The 15,546-nt window shown below is 41.8% G+C and overlaps 1 protein-coding gene across 7 annotated transcripts in view; it reads left to right on the forward strand.

Annotated features, from left to right (window-relative positions):
* The window catches only part of ablim2 (actin binding LIM protein family, member 2), an 89,347-nt gene that overhangs the window by 43,935 nt on the left and 29,866 nt on the right, over positions 1-15,546 (forward strand). For all 7 annotated transcript variants that reach the window (XM_041964633.1, XM_041964632.1, XM_041964635.1 and 4 more), the window contains exons 3-6: positions 990-1,173; positions 4,740-4,852; positions 5,152-5,278; positions 7,267-7,360. In XM_041964633.1, the coding sequence (XP_041820567.1) occupies positions 990-1,173; positions 4,740-4,852; positions 5,152-5,278; positions 7,267-7,360 (518 nt within the window). The remainder of the gene's footprint in view (positions 1-989; positions 1,174-4,739; positions 4,853-5,151; positions 5,279-7,266; positions 7,361-15,546) is intronic.

The raw sequence follows: 15,546 nt of genomic DNA on the forward strand, positions 1-15,546 counted from the left end.
AAGGCGTGTCCGTCTATGTGTGTGTTTTTATATATACCTTATATAGTGTAGTATAGTATCATATAGTGCAGTGTAATATAATATAGTATATAAAATAGTGTAATATGATATAGTACAGTGTAGTTTAGTATAGTAAAGTATAATATGATATACCATAGTATTGTACAGCACTTCAAATAATCAATATCTAAAACATATTTAGATAATGTGTAGTATAGATGCAGTGTATAGACGAAACAAATCTAACAAATTACTTAATCAATAAACAGAGCATTATAGCTGTTTTTGTTTTAGATAGTAACAAACAATATTACCACAAGTCTAAGAGACTCACACAAATCAAAGGTATCAGCCTCATGGTGGCGCTGGAGGGAAAGTCAGGGGATCCTCAGAGTTCAGTTGTGGAGGTATTTCAGTTTGGACCGAAGTGGTGGAGTGACCGACCTTGAAATCCCTAAAGCAGGCATGTCAAACTGATTCCATAAAGGGCCGTGTGGCTGCAGGTTTTCATTCCAACCGAGGAGGAGCACACCAGGCCGACCAATCAACATCAAGGGATCACTTAGTTATCAGCTGAAGACTGAGATCAGCTGATTAATTGATTCCAGCCTGCTGCGCTCCTCCTCGGAAAATGTGCAGCCACACGGCCCTTTATGGGATCAGTTTGAGTTGCCTTCCCTAAAGCCACACTGCTTTTGGTACTAAAAACATAAAAAAATAACAAAACAAAGTAAACAAAATAAACCTGTTAGCTGTATTGAGAAAAGACATAACCAGGAAAAAGGGGACAGCAAACCTGCTGCTTGTTTGCACAATGGCTTTGGTTTTGGACTTTGCTTGAAGCCATCCATGTTGCAGGGGAAGCATTGTATATGTAAAGGTTTTGCTTTTATATGTGTTCAGTTATCAATTTTGCCTAATCCGTCTCGCTCTGCTCTTCTTCCCATTCATCCCCTCCTGCCCTTCCCCCCATCCCTCCCTTATTGCAGTGTGTGGTTGTGAACTGGCCCAGGGAGGCTTCTTCGTGCGGCAGGGTGAATACATCTGTACTCTGGACTACCAGCGAATGTACGGGACTCGCTGCTTCAGCTGCCAAGACTTCATCGAGGGGGAGGTGGTGTCCGCCCTGGGCAAGACCTACCACCCCCGCTGCTTCGTCTGCGCCTCCTGCAAGTAAGAAACCTGGGAAGTAGGGTCATGTTTAATGCACGTATGATCTGGTTCCTTCTTCAGTTGTTTCCCTGCAAGATGAGCAAGTTCCGTTTGACTTTAATGGCAGTGAGCTGTGACATCTCAAAGTCTTGAGTTGTGGCCAACAAGACTCGATGCCCTCCTGAAGTGGAAGAAACATTGATTGAAAAGTAGCAGATTCACTAAGCAGATAAACTTCCCAGCTACTTTGAACCTAAACCTGCAAGCCAACATTAATGAGAAGCCCCTAAAGTGCTCAGAGTGCTCAGTGCAATGCCATGATAACTGAGCAAACGTCCTCACCTCATGAATACGGTGAACGGGGTTGCTGTTATGCAAAAATGATGCTATCGTCATTAGCAGTGTGCCTGACCCCTCCCCGTCCATGACTAATAAAGGTGAAAATCAAAATACAAAAGCACCCATTCAGAGGCAGATATCGCACCGGCAGTGTGTTTCTTTTACACACAGCCCCAATAGCAAGGCCCCTCTGCTGGAGGTGTCATTTACTAGTGCATAAAACTACAATACACATATTTGGATAAATATAGGAAAGCACATGAAGACACGTGCCACTGTGAGTCACAGCCATCTTCACCTGTTTCCAGCCATGTGTATGCTGTGTATTTGAGTGTGTGTGTGTGTGTGTGTATGACCAGTGTTGTGTCTCATGCCTAGGAAGGTAATGGGAGCCTCTCTCTCGGTTGCAGGAATTCTAAGTGCATGGTCAGTCAGTGCGGCCACTTAGCTCATTCCCACAGCTAGCATTGAGTGTCTTTTGAACTGGGGGGGTGGGTTTTCTGTGAGTATGAGCGTGTGTGTGTGTGTGTGTGTCCATGCTATCACACCGCGTATGCTGAACCTGAGATCAGAATGTTCCAGTGTGGCATTTGAGGTTTTGTAATGTGATCATCAAACTCCTGTGCTCCTCTCACAACAAATATCGCTTTTGTGGGGGCAAAACACACAGGCTTATTGTGCAGAATATAAAAATAGAGCTGGGAGAAAGAGAGCAAATGCTGCTTGAGATAAGAGTTCAAACTCAGCTGTGCTTGGGTCACAGTGCTTATTAATCATCAGTAATTCATCGAGGGTGATCTAGCTCTGCTTTTCACACTCACTGTCTGGGTGATACAGCTTCATTTTGAGGTTGTTCTACAGGTGCTCAGGAGGATTATAGGGGTGATGATGACCCCACCATGATTTATTTTCCGTTCGTGCCCATAGCAACCGAGGAGTCAGTGGTGTCAGATCACACATTCATCAACACTGATAGACTGATGCAAACAGAGAAAATTCCAAACAAATGGGCTCAGTTTCAATTAAATACTTAAATAAAAAAAAGTGAATGAAATTAACTTCTCATATAACAAGGCACAGTAGAATATTGCTTGTTTCATGTGTTCTGCTGTATAAAGCATCAGCATGCAAGTAACTGTAGCTGCTGCATGTTTAGTCATGATTAAAGAGACCAGAAGGTGAATCTTTGTTTTGTTTTTTCTAAACAAGACAAAGAATCTCGAGCCATGCCAGCAGCTCTGAGAGCTGTTTTGAGCTAAATGCTAACTTTAGCATGATGTCCAGCACGTAACGTTTATCACCTTCAAACACATAATTCAGCTGAGGGTATATTGTTTTGCAGGTGTTTGGTCATGAACACCTTTTGAAACATTACAATTTGGATGTGGCTCTAGATTAAAAGGGATCATCAATATGATTCCAATTCATCCTGAGGTGGGCATGAATGTCTGTACCTAATTTCATATCAATCCATCCAATAATTGTCGAGACATTTCACTCTTTACCATAAATGTCAACCTCACGGTGGTGCTAGAGGAAAAGTCAGGTGATCACAGAAGTGATTAGGATTCATTATCTGGTTGCAAGGAATGTGCATATAAAATTTCGCCATCGGTTTAGATTTCACAGTTTTAGAAAAAATAACTTTTTTAAAGACAGATGTTTACATTACATAAAAAAGCAGTAATGAATATGGACACATGAAGGGACAGGCAAAACTTTATGCTGTAAGTTAAACTTTAGAATAGACTTAAAGACTCAGGATATCATCCTTAGAAACAGAAACTTTGTGACTGTTTATTCATGAGTAACCTATAATCCCAGCCTCTCCCAGTCTGCCTGCCTGTATTTTTCTCTCAGTAGCTGGCTGTGACAGTGTGACAGCAGCTCTAATATCACATTTCCGAGCTTTAGGAAACAGCACGTGGCAGAAAGTCAGAGTCCTGCTCTGCCAAGGAATCATCATTCCTTCAGTACTTGACACTCAGCTGTGTTAGTGCAGCACATACAAACAGCCAGGAGACATTAACGTTGTTTTACTGTCTTTGTAATGTCCCTCTTCACAGTATAATGGCACTCGTCTCTAAAGGGATTTTGGCCTGAGAATGAAAATGTTTTAAATTAATGAACTGATCTGATTTCTTAGCAACAGCTTCCATGTCTTAATGTCGAGTCCACTGTAAACGTGCCTGAAGCACTTTTTCTACTAGATGAAGAGGTGCATCCAAGAAAGCTTTAACCCGTAACGAAAAGTGGATACATTTCTCTCATAAAAAGATACGCTCTTAATGTCCTAATTAACTCTTCATGTATGTCTTGATGGCGACTTGATGGCTCGCAGTTCATTCCAAAGGTGTTAGGTGGAGTTAGGGTCACTGCTCTATTTAAGCCAGTCAAGTTCTTCCACATCAAACTGGGAAAAACTATTTCTTTATAGAGCTGGTGGTGCACTGGGACATTGCAGGAAAGAGCCAAACAAAAACTGTTGACAGAAATTTGGAAGTCGGATGTTGGACAACATGCAAATATCTACTTTTATGCAGATGATGCTGTTATTTACAACTCTGCACAATCTCTTAAAGAAGCTTTGTGATACTTGCAGTTTTCTCATTGTACAACACAGGCTAAACAAATTGAAATAACAACTGGTTCTAAATACTCAAAAAAGGTTAAGTACCATGGTTGACAAATTCTCAGAAGAAATCAGACCTTCCAGCTGTTTTCACTGTTTAGCCACCTGGTGAAGAGCCCATGATAATTTATTGTTTCACACAGAGCAGTTTTAACAACCTTAGGAGTTTATTTTCACACAAACTACAAATGATTGGTGATTTCAGGCTTATTCTCATAAACTCAAAAATTGTCTGAACAAAACAAAAGTAACCAAAAAATAATAAAGACTCATGACAGCTCAGAGCCTCTGAATGCTTCCAAAATCCTCACTATGGCCCTGCTCAATATGTCACACCAGTGCTACTGTTACTGCTTTGTGATAAAAAGGAGCCTCCTCCCTGACCACATCTAACCATCAGTATATTATTATTGTTTTTACTTCATGTGTTAGATCAGAGAACTCACTCGTGTCTGGGAAGATTTTATTAATATGTCTGCAGTGAAAACTTCCCCACCCTGCCTTAAGCCAAGCCTTGTTCCGGAGCCTTAGAATGGATTTGCAAGCTTTGGGATTCACAAACCATATCAGTCACTGCCCTTTTCTGATGTTCTTTCTGTTTTGTGTTTGTTTCCAGACAGCCATTCCCGGCCGGCGACCGAGTGACATTTAATGGGAAGGAGTGTATCTGCCAAAAGTGTACCCAGCCTCTCCCTGCCAACAGCCCTGCACCCATACAGGCTGTCCACAGTCAGTGTTTTGTTTATGTCTGTCTCTCTGTGACTTGTCACTCTAAAGCATAGATCATGCAGTCTGCACCCTGCAAACTATGATTTGTTACATTATTATCAAAATTTTCTCCTTGGCATTTTCTTAAATTGTGTTAAGTCATTCCACTCAGTCCACTCTCAGGAATCCAAAATGTCCAATGTTTTTTTCATCCTTTTGCTCAATGAAACCAAACTACTGAAAAAGGAAAGTCAACTTCAGTATTATTCTTCATCAAACATCAGCTAATCTCAACCTTCATCTTGTTGTCGTCTGTTCAGACTGCTGTGGCTGTGGGAAGGAGTTTAAGAATGAACAGTCTCTTGTAGCACTGGACAAGCACTGGCACCTGGGCTGCTTCAAATGTAAAGTCTGCAACAAGGTTCTCAATGCAGAGTACATCAGCAAGTAAGTCACACTGGCCTTTGAAATACAGTGCAAACCTACACTTCTTCATTTGTGCTATGACCCCTATATCAAGTGTATATGTTGGATGTCACAAAACCTTTAATGCATCAAAACCTATAATCTTTATTTGTTCGCTACAATTCTTTGCTCAAAGATTCTTTGAGTCTTTCCCCGCTAATGGCAAGGCAGGCCAACTTTATTTGTAGAACATTTCATACACAAGGGGAGTTCAATGTGCTTTACAGGGTAAAAAAATACAGCACAGGTGAGAGATTTCTGCTAAAGTGCAAAAGTACTCGCAAACAATGCAAAAAAAATGTAAAAGTCAATTTTAATTGAGTGCAATAAAAAATAAACAAACACATCCTGTCTTTCTCTCTGTGCTCTAAATACAATTATCTAGGTCTTATCTGTATTTATTTTAAGGAAATCCAGCTTCATCTAGTCACTTATTATTTTAATGTAGTTACACAAAGATCCAATTTGGCATAAAGGAAGCATATAGAGGTTGAACATGAGAGGTCCCAAGATGGACCCTTGCGGAATCCCACAGGATCATGGCCACCTGCTCGGACACAAAGTTACCAATGGATACAGAGTACTTTCTTGCATGGAGATGTGACTTGAACCACAACATAGTCCAAGAGAGTCCCATGCAGCTTTCTAATCTTAACAATAGATTTGTATGGTCCACACTACAAATCTAGGCAGCACTTAGATCCAACAATACTTAAACAGAGTTTGCTTGAGTCATTGTTCAGGCAAATGACATTTGGTATGTTTATTTCTCAGTGCTATGATAGTGCCAAAATCCTGATTTAAAGTTGTGAAAACAAAAAATTACTAAGTTGTTTTCAATGACTTTACCAAAAAATAGCAGGTTTGATGTAGGCCGATAGTTCTTTAGTGCATTAGCATCAAGACTGTTCTTCTTTAGAACAGGCAAATGACTGCAGTTTACAAAGCCTTTTAGAAAATGCCAAATGCTGCTCAAAACTATTTTAGAGAAGCTAGCAGGTAAAACACCAAGGCAACAGGTGGATGAATTGAGATTGGAGATAAATTCTTCCTTTTATTAATGGGATTAAATTGTGCCATGGCTACAGTTCTAGAAGACTGTGATGATGATGCTGTTTTGTCCGGCATTGTGGAGTGTATCTCATGCCTTGAATCTCATTAAAAAAGATGCAAACTAGATTCCTTTGCTGCTAGAACCTGTTTGTGAGGATAATGGAACTGGAGGGTTGGTTAACCAGTCAGTGGTAGCAAACAAGATCCACGAGTTGTTCTTGTTGATGAGCTCAGAGAAAATTGATCCCCTATCACTTTTCAAGTTCACAGTGTAGATATGTGGTTTTTCTTTATAGATTTCACAGAGAGTGGAGTTCTGATTTACACCATTTACATTTTGCAGGTAGTTGTGTAACGTTGTTTTGAAAAGTGCTACCTGTACAGTATATAAATAAAGTCTGGAAATTTATAGAAAATAACAATTTTGCTGTCTATCACAGTTTCATATTCTGAGGGACTAATGCGGTACTGTTGAACTGGAGCAGAAATAGAGTAGAAGCTGTGCAGACATGCTAAGAAACCAATGTATCATTTTTCCTTTGGCCAAAACTCTAATTAGCACAAACAGTATCTGGACAATATTTTGACAGATTGAATCAACATTTTTCAAAAATTGCTAGGTAAAAACATTGCATTACCAACTTGTATTGTGCAATGATATGGATTTATTATAGCACTAACCAGCAGCTTTGTATTTACTTTGAAGTGCTTACAAATGATGGAAATATAATTTTGCCATGATAGTTGGATGTCTGTAGCAGGAGCTCCACCCTCCCTCAGTACCACTGAGTGCTGTCAGCTCAGGCATGGTGCATGAAGGATTCTGAGGCTCAGAGCTGTCTCCTGTATGAGGTGAAGTGTATCTGAAGCTCTGCTCTGCCTCTGATATGCTGACTTGTCCTGTGTTGTCCTACCAGGGATGGAATCCCCTTCTGCGAGATGGACTACCACGCCATGTTTGGCATCCAGTGTGAGAGCTGCAAGAAGTACATCACTGGAAAAGTCCTGGAGGTAACATTACAGCACAGATGGGTTACATTTAAAGGGAATAGTCTCGATAGATGAATGAATGGGTTACACTGAATACTAGAATACACAGATAACAAAGGTGAATGAAAGAATGGAATGAAAGGTGGCATTTAATTTCTTTTCATTGCATTATGACTCTAGAATCTATCTACTGATGAGTACCAATGAGAAGTGGACTGAATATATAAATACAGCTAAATAGCTATCTAGCCTGCTATTAACTGCAGCCAGATAAAGAGAAAGATAATCAGACATTAAGCTGCCACTTCTTCAAAGTATGAATGAGAGCAAACATGTTATTAATTTGAATGAACTTGAACGCCACCCACAGGCTGGTCCTAAGGAAGTACTACACATGCTTTAGGAGCAGTTGTGAAATGTCTTTTGTTTCTCTGTAGGAGCTTTATCAAGTCTGGGATGACAGATTTATTCATGTTCTGGAAGTAAAAGTCATGCTCACTTTACTGCACTGACAATAGAGAAAGTTTCCAAGGCTCAGATGGAAATGAAACTTCCTTTTGAATTGGAACGTATTTGTTTTTGGTTTTTTTGTAATAATTCAAAGGTAGAAGCTTGTGTGTACAGCAAAGTCAGCAAAGACTACTAATTTATTATTTAGAAAGCACAGCCTGCATTACAAACCGGGCACAAAGTTGAAGTTAAAGTTGAAATGACATGGGTGTATACCATGCAGGAAGGATCTAACGACAGGTGCTGTTGAGTTGCATTATGGGAAGTATAGGATCCAGCAGTTCTGGAGCCTTAACCATACTAGCTACTTAAAGTCATGATAACTCAACCTGTCCTGCTTTGATTTTGGTTTTTCTTGGAAGTGCAACACTTAAAACACTTGCACACTTTAAATGCCATTGTTTATAATGTTGCTCTTCATGTATTCTCCTGTACAAACATAATGCATCCTGTTGTTGTAGATTCCTCATGCTTCTTATTCTAATATTTCCACTTAACAGATTCCATTGCTGACCCCATTTCCCCAAAGCGATCATTAAAATTTCATCGGATCTCATACACTGCTAATGCAGACGAATGAGAAATGCACCATCAGTAGCAAAAAATTCCCAGCATGAAAAGGCACAGCGCGCAGGTGCTTCGAGAGACTAACGTAGTGAGCTCTGCTGAGATCACACGTTAGTCCCTCTGTGGCTGCTGTGTTTCGGTCCACAGGGGATAACCAGCCTACCAGGATCTATTCTCTTGTTGGGCCTGTGTGGCTATTCAGCACAATCTCTCTTTTTTTGTGGGATAATGGATTTGATCTCACTCTCCACTGCACACACATATTACTTCTCCTTGTCCCATGTCCTCCTCCCCCCCTCAGGCAGGTCATCCGTTCAATGTCACTTCAGTCTGTTACCTGGGTGACACACAGCCTCCTGTTCTAGAAAATAGACAGCCACGGGACAGATGTCACACTCAGCTCCTTTCAAAGCATCATTGGTCTGTGATGCTTTCCATTTTTTTAATAATTAGATATGAGGCATTAGAGTCGTCATCCCCAGGTTTTCAATGTCATTACGTCACGTGTGAGTCATTGTACTGTATGTGTGTGTGCTTGTGTATGACCTGGTTCAGTTTGTGAGAACAGTCTATATAGAGACGTAGAGAAAGAGTGTAAAAGTACCTCGCAAGAAAAAGCAAAAACTGGAACGATTGGACGGTGAGATTGAGCCACAAATCTAACACTGGGGTAAGGTTATTTCAGATTTTACCAATAAATTTTCACAAATTTGGCAGAAAGAAATTTAGGACCCAATTTTTAGATTTTATGTTAAGGAAAATAAGATGAATGATGAGAAGTCAACAGCTCTCAGTAGCAGGTCTTTGCTTTGCAGCTCAATGATTTCCTGTTGTTGGTCATCAGGCACATCAGCTGGTTCCACATGAACAGCAAATATGTTCAGTTCCTTCTGTTTGCTTTTCACATCCTGAAATCGCTTTCTAAACGCCCAAAGGAGTTTTTACACCCAGCAGCACAGTGCAGCTTTAGTTCTCGCAGAGCAGGAAAATGTAGTGCTTCCTCTTTACAGCTGCCACAGTTTTAATTTCACTTCAAAAGATTTCACATGTGAGAGCAGAGAGCCAAGAAGCTGCTGGAGCTTGAGTTTCAGCTCTGAGAGGTTCTTGCTAATGTCCACCATGAAGGCCAAAGCACACACATGCTGTCACTGAGTTTCCACCTCAGGTTTTCCTTCATCTCTATGAATTATTCCAGACAAACTGACTCACAACACTGTCTCAATCAGTATGTGGTCTGTGAAAGCTGCTTGTTGGACATCCAAACTCCATGAGCGTGAACGTTACCCAGCCGCATCTGTCCTTGCAGCTCATCCAATTTTTTCACCACTGCGAGCACGTCCCCATAAACTAACTCAGCCAACTAGCTTGGCTTGCCTTTTACTTCTACAACAGAATCAATGTGTCTTGAAAATGCTATGTGCATATGCACATATTTCATACTATTTTCTTCACTGATGAAAAAAGTAATTACTTTTTTGTATTTATGAATTGTCTCAAATGCCAGATCAAACTGTTTCCCAAACAGTATGCGGTTCCCATCTCTGTCCTACAGTAGATTCAAGGTTTACTTCCTTGTCCAAGAGTACAATGACACATGCAATAGCCAGCATTCTGTCATAGTCATGCTGGCTATTGCAAGATTGCATCAAATCTGAACATACTAAAATGATAATAAGAACAAAATAAGTAATGTAAGGAAAGGGTGGCATGTACTTAACCCTGTCAGTTTTAGGTTGCCATAGGGATATTATAGCAGGCCTGAAATGTTCAAAGTGAACATGTTGAATGTCCTGACTGCATACTTTTGCTTTTGTTTTGTATGCAGTCTTGCTGAAAAATATTGCTCTTGCATTCTTGAAATATACCCGCCATAAGTTCTGTTAAACAGTGAGAAGGTCTTGATAGTGGTAGCTGAGATGGCTGGTTATTTTTAATTAGCCTGACCTTTGCAGTGTTGTTACCTCGACTTTATACGCTCCACCACTGGTCTTAACGTAAGCACAGTGAATATCATACTGCTGTGAAACTACAGGGCTGATTCTAAGAAATGAACGTACCATGGCCCAGGGTTTATCAGCCATGTTATTTAATCAAGGAGTCACTTTTCAGTAGCATCCTGGAACAGAAAGCAGCTATAGCAATGAGTCACAGACTAACAACAGAAAACGTAGTACATTCATGCACATGCAGCATCAACGAATGAGCAGCTGTGTTTTTGATATTAGATGAAAATGGTGATATACAGGAAAATGGGCAGTGCGACATAAAGGTAGAAATGAGGTGAAAGTTGTTATATACCGTCAGCATTTTCAACACAATCCACAGGTAACTCTTTTGTTTCATTATGAAGAGACTGTGCAAAAACAGGAAGTGCACTTCAACAGTCTTCTGCAGCCAAGGCTACGGAAGGAAACTGTAAATAGACTAACTGCATACAAAAGGCTTGAAGAAAAGAAATTAGTGCATTCATTATTTAATAGGCGTTTACTCACTGTGGATATGTTTTCTAGTAAGACACCACCAGTTTGCATACATTTGACATTTAGAATCATTTCTTCTTGTCTGTAAAAAATATCAATATTAATATCATGTCATCCTGACCTTCAGTGATCATTTAGACTGTACACAAGCGATCATTGTCAGAAGTCCTGTAAAAATGAAAAGACAAATCAGTGTCATTGCCGTAATATTCAACCTTAAATGCTGCTTCTTGTGTCACTTGTATGGTCAAACACATCCCAGCTGTATGTTAAAAGGCCTGTTTTAAACCTGGAGTGGACACATCGTTGTATCAAAATCCTTCTTCTATCTCTGACATCATTTTTATCATGTTAAGCAGTGGTGAGATTGCTAAATAAAGCAAAAAAAAACAGTCAGCTATGTTTTGCAGCAGTTCGTGCAACCTGGCCTGCAAAATACAAAAAAATATGAGAGACGGACAGAACTGGATGAGACAGAGTTTATAGGAGAGGCAGGTAGAAATCAGCGTAGAGGAATGTGGTTTTAATGGTTCTGCAGTGATGGAGGGATGGGACACAGGATACTCTCCTTGGGCGGAGAGCGGGATGAGAGGAGGAGGTGGAGGAGAGGTATAAAGCTTTCAGACAGGGGGTCTTGGACACTCGGTGCCGTGACCTCGGAACAACAGAGCGGCTTTATAGGGACGAACAACAACAAGCTCTCGCTTTCTCTCACATTCTCTCCTCTCATAAACACCTATCAGGTTCCGGTGTCTGGAGAGCAGGGGAAACATAAGAGATGAGATGAGAGCGTGTTTCTGCGTCTCTCAGTGTGTGTCTGTGTGTGTGCGCGCACATGACATCATCTACTTCCACTTCCTGCAGTATTGTGTTGGGCTGTCAGGTGTGTACTTGATTATTTGACCCTGTAGAGTCAAGCAGGACGAAAAGCACCTGCACCTATGAACTTTGTGTGTGTGTGTGTGTGTGTGTGTGTGTGTGTGTGTGTTTGCTGTGTGTGTGTGCTGAGGGAGGAGTGGTCTTGTGCTGCTGCTTTGTTGCTCAAGGCAAGTTTTCCCTTACTTCTGCTCTGTTTTCATTACCTCATCCCTTTTAAAATGGAAAGGAAGGTTTCTAGCAGGGATGAGTTTATACTTTATAATATTAAAGATTATACAACATGCAAGCTAATGAAAACATTAAATCAAGCTTTCTATAGCGTCCCTCCTCTGAGAGACGCTGCCGTGCTTGATGAAGGTCCGGCTCCTTGGCAGCCTTTGTTGTTTTTTAAATCAAATAGCAGCACACAGGGTTGTCTCAGTGCATTAGGACAGAAGCCACTCTACCTGTGCTCTGCTGCACTTTGAAACAGCAGCAGAGAGGCCGAGCCTTCGAAATGTCACGGCATTTGTCTGAGATCAAAGAGTCTGCCTTGTGGGGACGTATCGAGTCAATAACTGCAGGTGGCAGCGGCGGAGGAGGTTGAATAGAAACTTTGCAACAACTATCTTAGCAAAGACTGCAGATTATGTAATTCAGTTAAATGTAAAAGAATACACTGGAAATGATCGTCGATAAGTAGGAACCTGAAAATAAAGAAAGGTTTGGGACATCGTCTATCACCGGTCACGTTATCTTATGTTAGCTGTAAAGCCATTAGTTGCATGTTGAAAGGTCAAAGTTGAAACTTCTTGAACTTTGAGGCAGGCAAGGCATCAGATCTAAGTAGGATGTAACCCCCAGTGTAGCCCTGCTCTGAGGTTCAGTCTCTTTGGTAAGCTATGGCTGATGCCAGTGGACAGTGTTTCTGCCGCCGATCATGTGTTGGTCCTGTTTGCTGCCCTCTCACCGGCCGTCTCATCGCTCTCACCGCTCAGGCCGACTTCACAGTTCTCGCGTTAGCTGGAAATGTTAAACTCACCACCCCCAGTGTACGTTAATCAAAGCGCTCTGCAGGTTGTCCAACAACGTCTAAAACCACTTTTCTGAGAGCAACAGTTCGCCGTTTCTGTTGGTAGCTGCTAACCAACACAGTTATTTCTCCAGGAAGTTGAAAGTGCTGGTCAGATTGCCTCACAGTGTCCGATACTGCCTTTACAGCGGCAGAGTTGGAAAGAAGGGCAACTTTTCATAACAGACAATCGGACAGTACTGCTCTCGAGCTCTCTTTTTTTCATTCTTCACACAACAACGTCTGTCACTGTTCATGCGTACAACTGGGTGCAAGACCATGGATAGTTTAAACACTTGAGAAAAGTGGGCTGTTATCCCCTTTTGATTCACCACAGTGGATGAAATGGATAGCAGCTGAGTTTGTTTGAAGCATACTGAGGCCTTGAGTGTGAGTACTGTGTATAAGAGGAAGTGTACTGTAAAAGCTTGAAGTGGATACAGTTTGAATTTATTTTGTATGCAATTAGTCAGTGATGCGACAAGTTGGGAACCAGAAGCATCTTTTGAAGTGGAAAATCACAAACAGACTTTGACGCAGGTGCACTTGAGATGATGAAAGACCGACCTAGACCATGAAAAGCATCGCTGATTTTCTGTGTGTGTGTGCTGTAGCCATGCCCGTCTGACCAAAATCTATTCCAATCTTCTTAATGGATCACCTCTTTAGCCCGACTGGTCTCTGCGATTGCGAGATGCGGGGATGGACGGGGCATTAGAGAGAGGACGGTTTCAAGAGAGCAAACGGTCTGTCTGTAATTGGGTGAATACCTTAGTAGAAAAGGCTGGCCAGTTCTTTGCCTCCTCACCGGCCGCCACGATGTCTCGCAGCTCTTCACCGCAGCGGTTTCAAAAGCCTGAAACTCTGCAGGAGGCTCAGCCGCAGACCTCGACCCTGGCCGACCAGCTACAGTCAAACATTCAGTCGTCGGCTGTCAAGTTCACCGCCAGTACAAACCATCCTCGACCCCTCCTCTTCCTCGACTTATCAGTCCTGCAGGACATCGAGTATGATAATTTCCCCCTCCTGCAGCTTTGGATTCTGACAAAGGAAGGATTTGATTGCGGTGCTATCTCCTTTCCTGCCCTCTCATACTTTCCATGTTTGAATTTCAATCCAGTTCCGGCCTTTTATCTCCAGGCGCGAATGTTTCTAAGTCAACTTCCTCTTTTCTCTTGGTCTCCTTCTATTTCTCTTTTTCATTTTGGTTCAAATATGAGCTCTTGGCATGGCGTCCACAACACACTGCCAGTTTTCAAGCACCTGACCCGCTTTTCTCCCGATAACACCTGAAACCTGGAGTCTCCCTCCTCATTTTCAGTTCTCCGTGTCTCGGCTTGCTTGCTCTCTCCATCTGCTGTCCATTTGGTCCAGATAAGTATTTAGCAGGGTGTTATCCAAGAAATGGGGTGTTGACGTCCTGTTTTCTGGTTTCTTTCCATATTGAGATGACGCAGCAAAGTGGAAGGATCTCAAAGGGACTGTGCGTAATCAGGCCGCTGTTGAAGCAAGAAGGGATGCCTTTGGGAGGCAGAGATCAGCAGACGTCTCATGACTGTTTTGCGAGGAGTGAAAAAGAACGACTTCACCGCAAAAACTATCCATCTTGTTTCATTTAGTTTATTATTGAGTCCGTAAATCATACGTGTTATAAGACAGGAAAATCGGCCAACAGTGAGATAATTCTACTTGATCCCGGTGGTGTTTTTTGTTGTCACAACACAACACAGGACAGAATGAGGCACTAGTGTTGAGTAAAACATCAATGAGCAAGTGGAATGGTATTTGGATTACCCATCAGACTGAGTGAATGACTTTTTGAAAGGGAGGTGGTTTTTGGGAGAAGACCAGTTTTTGGACCAAGGATTTGCTAGTTCCAGTCACTGAACCAGCTCGGAAAATTAAGTCAAAAATAGCACAACTCAACTGCGAACAGCTACTACTGGGGGTGCTGACTGACACTTGAGGGCACTAAAACAGCCTAACTGTGTTGCTGGTTGATCCCAGTTGTAGAGGTCCTCAGTGGTCCAACATTTTGGACCCAAGCAAAAACGAGCCCATGGAAAACCTGCCCAAACCTAAATATCTGTTCAAAAACAAAGAAACCCAATCCAAAGGAACCCAAGGACGGTCAGACCGACTCTGAACAAACCTGAGGATAATCACACTCAAACAGTTGCCAGTCAAAGAGGGAGCACCAACACTGACAGCATCATTTTGGACCCGGCCCAACTCGGGTCCCAGTTCGCTTTTCAGTTACAAGCAACAGTGAACCCCTGAAGACCTGTATCCCAGTGGCCTTCTGGTTTCACAAGTGCAACAACAATCCACACAATGACTTCAAATCAATATCACAGACGCATCCATCAACTCATTGACAGCCCCCTCTTTTCACACTGCCTCGTGGCTTCTCCCTCAGAGGAGGACCTTTCCCCTACATTCACTTCTTAATGTCACGCCACATAAAGCGACTGTTTGCTAAACGCACAGGTCATGATGAATACTCAGCGGTTTGGATTTTTGGTTTGTCGGACGTTTGGCCAGTTTCAGTTGAGCGTTGAAGGACATTTCCACTATTGACTCTGAAGATAAACAACTAAAGTTGGGTTTAGTTGTTTATCTTTAGTTGGGATTTTTGCTTTTGATGAATACTGATCAGTCACAAATATGTAAGTCTTTAAAAACCTCTAAGCTGAGTGGAATGCTCTCGAACTCATTTT

This window comes from Chelmon rostratus, chromosome 23 (assembly GCF_017976325.1).
Source record: "Chelmon rostratus isolate fCheRos1 chromosome 23, fCheRos1.pri, whole genome shotgun sequence".
Taxonomy (NCBI): Eukaryota; Metazoa; Chordata; class Actinopteri; order Chaetodontiformes; family Chaetodontidae; genus Chelmon; species Chelmon rostratus.